A 7,660-nucleotide genomic window follows, 5' to 3' on the forward strand; every position below is an offset into this window, starting at 1 on the left:
CAGGTAATTACATTGACTCATTGAAAGAAGTTGAGCTGTGTGATTATAATATTCTCAAAATCTTCAATAATTCACTCTACTAAAACATCAACATAATAAATCAGTTTTGAAAATTTAATGTACATTGTAAAACCAGCGAAATCATAAACTAACCTCACTCACCTTAGTTCACAGTATATTTGCAAGGAATTGGCCGGAATGTAGGCAGCCAAAAAGCTTTACTCTGCTCTCGTATAGCTTTTTCAGATTATTTTTTATTAGGCTGGTTCAAAATTACGTGGCTCCATTTCCCATTGATTTTTATCGGTACATTTAAAGAAATATGAAAAGTAAGCATTTTCAACAAATTAGAGTTACTTTTATTTTTATATTTTATCAAGAAAATATTATGGTGGTCCCCTCGTAATTTTTCGGTCAGCCCAGTTAGCGAGCAGCATTCGGTAACTGGGCTACGTTCTCAGCCCAGTTACCAAACAAGTCTAGAGTTTTTTTTGAAAAGGTCCAATAAACTATTGTGTTTCATATGTTTATAGGACATATTCAAAAAAAACTCTGGAAGGGAGCGGCCGTGGCTGACTGGTTACGGTGTTCGCTTTCTAAGCGAATGGTCCTGGATTCGATTCCCATCTGCTCCCAGCGAGAAAGTATAGGAAATATAAATCTTGAAACTCTGAACATGAACGAAAAATCAAAGTCGCTCGAGTCGGGGTTCGATCCCCCGTCCTTTGGATTGGTAAGCAAAAATGCTAACCACTAGGCCATCACGGCTTGGTGAGCTATGACTGGAATAAGGAATACTGTTACTACTAAATACGTGCTGGGTCCTTGTCTATTTGACAAGGGTTCGGAAGTTCTAAATAACGTTTGAACCCGATTGGTGCAAACGTTCTTCAGGGCGGGGCTTGTCGATAAAGCTGAAGTGCCTCGCGCTCGGCTTGCCAGCGTAGAAATGGGTCACCGAAGCTCGGCAGAGCTAACACCTTCCAAATGTCTATGCGAGTTATTTGCATGTATAGAATGTAGATCTATAAATACATGGAAACAACTCAATTTGTAAGAAGCGGCCGCGTGGTCCCGTTTGGTTGGTTGCACACAAAAAAAAATATTCAAAAAAAACTCTGGAAGTACTATACCGACTTTTAATTTCGAACAAAAAAAAATTATCGATTAAAATACTTGCTACTTTCTGCTAGCTTTTTGTAAAATTGATTCCACTTTGACAGTTCAAAATTAAAGCCGCTTTGCGAACCACTATTCAGCATCCAGTATACGGCCATCCAAAATGCATTAAACTTATGTGAACATGTTTAAGAAATCCAGTAAAAATAACTGCACCGCAACATTATTCTAAAAAATTCATCGCAATATTTAACATCAATCCGCAATAAAAAGCATTTTTTGACATTTTCAAATGTTAGGTTAGTTTTTTTTTTAAATATGAAGATATGATATCGTAAAGATCAGATAATATAACATGGGTAATTCTCCGCCAACTCACATAGCAGTTGCCCCGACCCCTCTTCGATTTGCGTGAAACTTTGTCCTAAGGGGTAACTTTTGTCCGTGATCACGAATCCGAGGTCCGTTTTTTGATATCTCGTGACGGAAGGGCGGTTCCATTTTGGAACATGCGAAAAAAGAGGTGTTTTTATATAATTTGCAGCCTGAAACGGTGATGAGATAGAAATTTGGTGTCAAAGGGACTTTTATGTAAAATTAGACCCCTGATTCGATGGCGTACTTAGAATTCCGAAAAAACGTATTTTTAATCGAAAAAAAAACACTAAAAAAGTTTTAAAAATTCTCCCATTTTCCATTACTTGACTGTTAAAATTTTTGGAACATGTCATTTTATGGGAAATTTAATGTACTTTTCGAATCCACATTGACCAAGAAGGGTCATTTTTTTATTTAGGACAAATTTTTTTCATTTTAGAATTTCGTGTTTTTTCTAACTTTGCAGGTTTTTTTTAGAGTGTAATAATGTTCTACAAAGTTGTAGAGCAGACAATCACAAAAATTTTGATCTATATACATAAGGGGTTTGCTTATAAACATCACGAGTTATCGCGATTTTACGAAAAAAAAATTTGAAAGAGGGGTCGGGGCAACTTTTTACGATTTCGTGTGAGTCCCACATAAGAATGACAATTTGCTCCGTTCTTCTTTTCATAGATATGATTTATTTTGAAATATTTGTTTTTGCCAAAATCGTCAAAAATCTCATTTGTTTACCAAATAGGACCATCCTAATCGAACAAAAAATACAGGTCTAATCATGCCAAATTTGAGTCAAATCAGAACATTTTTGTTCTGCATCCTGCTGGTTTGGCATGGAATCGATGTATATTAATTTGTCCCAAAAAAGGCGATGAGGCGGAATCCTTTGGGCTCACCCGGATTTGGAACTCGCGATTTGCGACTTTCTAAAAAAAAAAAAAAGAAAAAAACAGACAGTTCTCATAAAAAATATCGTATTTTGTTCTAAAACCTTATTTAAAATGCGTTCAAATTTACGGTATTTCACTTTAAATCATAGTTCGGACTCCTACTAATAATGTTCAGTATTCATATTGACCCAGGAAGTCGTCATTTTTCATTGGCAGCATGTTAAAGTTAAAAGAATGTTTTTTTTTGCATGAAATTTTTACAAATTTCTCTCAAAAATCCATCTAAAAAAATTCGCATAAAAACCAATACCATCATTTTGTAGGTAACAATTTCCTGAACAATTTTGCTTTTTTAACAATGACTTTTTGTTACTTCAGTGCCAAGATACAGCCATCCTAGTAAAATAAAAATGGCAAATTTTCAAAATTCCCTATGAAAACTCAATTTTGCAAAATCCATAGCTTTCATTGATTTGACTATGTGACGTCAGCGCCATGACAAATAAATGTATTTTATTGGTACACAGCAAATAAAGTAGTAATCTAGCTGCGTGTAAAAGGCCTGGGTGTAAAATAAATATTGCATTATTTTATGCAATTTTAAATGATTTCACACCCTGAAATATGTAGCCCATCAGTATGGAAAACCTAAAAAAAAAACGAAGTTGACTTTATAGCTGTCGGCCACCATTGCTAGTACCAACCACTAGTGTCTTCCTTTTAATCTACAAGGACTTCGCCGCCCTGGGCTCCTAAGTGTATGAAAGTATGGCACGGAGCGACGGCGCCGAATACTCATATTTACACAAAGAATTTTAGAGCGTATGGGAAACCTACTTGACCGAAATGTCAAGCTCATATGTGCGTTTATCCTAAGGCGCCAGTCCTTACTGTTGGTGCTGGGTTTGAATCCCGTCGGTTGCAATTTTTTTGTGTTCACAGAAATTTTACATGCAGTGTGTAATATTAAATGTCTTTTTTGACGAAGGTGATGTGCATGCTTTTGCATGCGATTTTAGCATCGGATTTTTTGTATTGTATTGGGACACACTAATGAATATTTGTTTTTACTTTCGGCAAGTCATCTTTCTTAACAAGTCTACATATTTAAACAACTTCCCAAATTTTGGGAACGATTAGTTAAGTCCCCAATTTTTTCAAAGTGGATTAATATTGTATGGGAGTTTGCATGGGAAAACATTTAAAAAATTAACGTTGCAAGCTGTATTTAAACTGGTTTCATATTCGGATGCTCTAAAAGCTGCTTTACAACTTTCCCCAAGAGAGTATGTTGGTAATTTGCCTATAAAAAAAAAAGATACAGCGTCCTCATTCAAGAACCGTTGAAGAAGGATAATCGGATTTTCGGATGATAAAATTATAGTTTTCTGTACATGGATTTTCAACTTTCTTTGTATTAAAATTAATGTCATCATCGGCACGTTTCATCTCTGTACAAAATGGTCTTCTTCTCGTTTTTTTTGTTGTCAACTGTGTACATATGAGTATTTGCACGTTTAGCAGTCGCACTTTGCTAGCACACTCTACAGAGAATTTGTAGGTTCCAGTTGTCCACCTCTCTGCACTTGAGACAGAGAGTAGGGGGTGGGGGAAATCTTGCATAGTTGCGTTTCTAAATATCTAAAATTTGATCACGTTTGTTCTTCTGTGGCAGTCGCTATTTACAAATTCATTGTTCGATGGAAGATGCGTCGTCGTTTTGTCGGTACTCCCGATCCAGAATCACCGGAAACTGCTACGGCCGAGTCTGCGATCTATCGTGTGACTGTTGGTGGAACACGATAGAGTGGAGTGATAGACTAGGGGAGAGGGGCCGATTGAAATAAATAACGGTTGGCAGTGCGCATTTTGCTCCGTCACCGATAGATGGCACGCTGCAGCAGCTTCCGAGACAGTGGCGTTCCGTTGGGGGTGGGGATATCCGTTTAGTGGTAGTAAGCTGGGGCACCAGCGTACTTTCCGTGGTACTCAACGCTGGCATGGGACGGGGCATATGCGTGCGAAGCGTACACAGCTGGGGCAGCATGGGCGTAGGCCGGGGCAGCAACGACTGTCTTCAGGGCAGGGGCAGCGTACACGGCGGGGGCAGCGTGCGAGTAGACAGCTGGGGCATGGGCGGCGTACACGGCCGGGGCGGCGTGCGAGTAGACAGCTGGAGCGGCGTGCGAGTAGACAGCTGGAGCGGCGTGCGAGGCGTACACAGCTGGGGCAGCAACGGTCTTAACGACAGCTGGGGCGGCATGGGCGTAAGCTGGGGCGGCATAGACGGCTGGGGCAACGGTCTTGACGACAGCTGGGGCAGCGTGGACCTGATTGAAAAATTCATGGTTATTGTAAGAGTTCAGTCGGGAATTCGCCCAAAACATACCGAGGGGCCGGACTTGGTGACGACAGCGTTGAATCCGTTCACGTCATCGGCGGTGTAGTCAACGGTACGCACCGAACCGTCGGGCTCGACCAGCGAGTACTGTCCCTTGACAACGTCTCCATCGCGGCTCTCGACCTGGGATTTCACATCACCGGTCAGACCGTCATGGACTCCGTAGTTGAACGAGTACTGGGGGTGGGACTGTTGAAGAATCGAAAAAAAAAGAAGAAGAAAATGTTGAGTAATTCGCGTGGACAACTTGAGCCTTACTCCGAACTCCGTTACGCGACCGGCGTAGTGAACTTGACCTTAACATTCCGTAGCAGGTTTTTTATGTTGGCAAGGGGGTCGAACGTACGAAGCATTGCAGCAAAACAAAAAGTGCAATAATTTGATCAGGCTTACGGTGTGGTGCCGTTCCACTACCTTTATATGGTCGTAAACTGCAACCATAGATTAAAATCAAAGACTGAATTTGAGTTCTAAACGTCAAAGCAGCGTTGACAACTAAACTGTGCTGTGTCTTAATTACTACTCTATGAACCCCCTCACAGTTGGCGGTAATTTGCGAGGTGATCAAAATCAATTTACCGCCTGTCTCCGGCGGTACTCGACTAGCACGTGCTTTTCGGGTCGGCTTTTATGGACGACATTGCTGGAGGCAACTCGACAGAGGTTTTTTTTTCGGGTGAATGAGACCTGTCACAACAGAAGCTGTTATGCCCTGAGGAAGTTTTGTCGCTTAGTATCTTTAGATTCGTCTCGCGTTAAACTCCACGTGGGAAAGCTATGTTAATTGAGATGTCTCGCGGAAAGTCGTCGCAATGCAATTAGTATTCAAGCGATGCAGCATCTCGCGACTCGCGGAGATCATCGATCATTAGCTGTAGCGTTGATCAAGGCGGGAATTGCTCAAGGCGACACCTCTCATTAGAAGTTGTCGAGTTGAGTGAGAGTGAAAACACACATTCAGTCGCACTAATTAGAACCAAACCGGGGAGGTTCATAGCCATCCTGTGTAGATCACCGGTGCAACAGGAAGGTTGCGAATTGTGATCAAGGTTGGGTCGTTAATCGTGGTATATTATGTGACACATTATTAAACTTAGTGGTGCAAGGGGAAATGAGCTGCATTCATTTAGAATAAGAGCAAAAGAGACTTGGAGGAGAACTCCAGGAAGTTAATAGTTGAACTGTTGAACTATTGAAGAATGGCGGAAGAGGTGGTTCGTGGATGTAAATTGAATAAAATTGAAATAAATTAATTTTCCGATGGGCGTCGGTTGGATGATTTTGGTTTGTAACAACAATAACAGAGGTAAGCAGAAACTCCAATTTTGGAAAAAAATGCAGTCGAGCGTTACCAAAAGGAAGTGGTTGATTGGTGGGACTTGATGCTAGATTTACTATTGACATCTGATCAATGATGTTTAACTGACAAGGTTTAGTTTGAACATCAACGAATATTTCATGACTGATAAAGAATCATGTATTTGAATTTGAAGTTCTACCTTGAGCGGTACGAAGTCTGAGTTAAAAGAAGTTCAAATAACTTTGATCCATCAAACTTTCCAGTTTGAACAAAATAATCAATCGTAAAAGTTCAAAATGGCAGAAATAAAGAGCGGCAGCAGCAGATTTTTAAGATTAATCACTCTAAATTTCAATCTGTATTGAACGCCACTCTATTGCAAATCAATCAATAATCTCCCTCAAACGCCCCGCTGACCATAATTAAGGGAAGGTCCATAAATGTTAAGGTCAGTTCCCACCATCAATCGTAGGGACACGACTGGACAGGTCTAGACGATGACATTTCCAACCCTTTGATACTTACGTAGTAGTCTCCCTTGTAATCACCGTGCAGTGGGACAAGACCAGCGGCGGCAACTCCGAGGAACGCCAGACACACAACGAGCTGCAGAGAAGGAGAACGGAAATCCTTAGTATCACTCTTGGTCACTCTGCTCCAGGAACTCTTCCACAAGGATTCCCCCAAAGGATCACTTCAACTGATCAGTTCACTATTGATTTTGAAAATCGTTCAACTATCACAACACTTTGTCAACTCTGGAACTGATCCTGTCGAAGGACCCGGTGGAATCCTCTGGGAGTCCTTTAGAACAAACATTGCCCAACTACCACACACACAAAACACTCACTTTGAAGGCCATTTTTGAGGGAGATGGGTTTACTTAGAACTGCTTCTAGAACGAACTGAAAACTGCGAATGATACCTTTCCGATTGCGACCGGCAGCTTTTATACCCAACTCCACCCTCGATCAGGGATGTCGAGCCGCAAAATGCCGAACATGATCGCGAGTGGTCGGGCGCAGATTTTCCCCGCGTAGACTCTCACTTCTAGATCGGAAGACAAACGTACGACGGTGGCGAAGGGTAACTAGTACACGGCTCGCTGCTCTCCAAGTCTCAATTAGAGTCATGTGTGTCATAAAACGGAGAGATAGAGAGCAACTACGGTAGGCCGAGGAGTTCAGAACTTTGAGCGTGTTGCTCTTGTTTCGCTCGATCGTTTGCTCGGTGTAGTTGTTGGGCGGCGTCGATTCGGTGACTTTGTAGGTTCAGATCAAACTTGAACTCACGGCACGCTGCAGAACGCCGTTTGGTATGGTGCAATACGGTCATGAGAGATTGACGTTGGATTTAGTTTATGCACCGTATACACTGGCTCGAGCTGTCATTTTTGTGATAAACTCAAAAAAAAAAAATCAGAAGTGACCAATCTACAGTGAAGTGATAAAGGTTTAGTCAATTCTTCTCATATGTTGCCATTTATACCTGTGGGCTCCATTAGTTTGTTCTTCATATAAACTCCAACGAAAGTTTTTTGACTTATATCAAGCAAAACGCATTCTTAAA

At 41.1% G+C, this 7,660-nt stretch overlaps 1 protein-coding gene across 1 annotated transcript; it reads right to left on the minus strand.

The window, feature by feature from the left end:
• Positions 1-3,785: 3,785 nt before the first annotated feature.
• LOC6052809 (cuticle protein 19.8) lies at positions 3,786-7,004 on the minus strand. Its single transcript, XM_038260259.1, has 4 exons — positions 6,942-7,004; positions 6,617-6,697; positions 4,780-4,980; positions 3,786-4,720 (listed from the first exon to the last, which is right to left on the minus strand). Exons 1-4 carry the CDS (start codon positions 6,951-6,953, stop codon positions 4,337-4,339), a joined length of 678 nt encoding a protein of 225 aa, XP_038116187.1. The 5' UTR covers positions 6,954-7,004; the 3' UTR covers positions 3,786-4,336.
• Between the last annotated feature and the right edge of the window lie 656 nt (positions 7,005-7,660).

This window comes from Culex quinquefasciatus, chromosome 3 (assembly GCF_015732765.1).
Source record: "Culex quinquefasciatus strain JHB chromosome 3, VPISU_Cqui_1.0_pri_paternal, whole genome shotgun sequence".
Taxonomy (NCBI): Eukaryota; Metazoa; Arthropoda; class Insecta; order Diptera; family Culicidae; genus Culex; species Culex quinquefasciatus.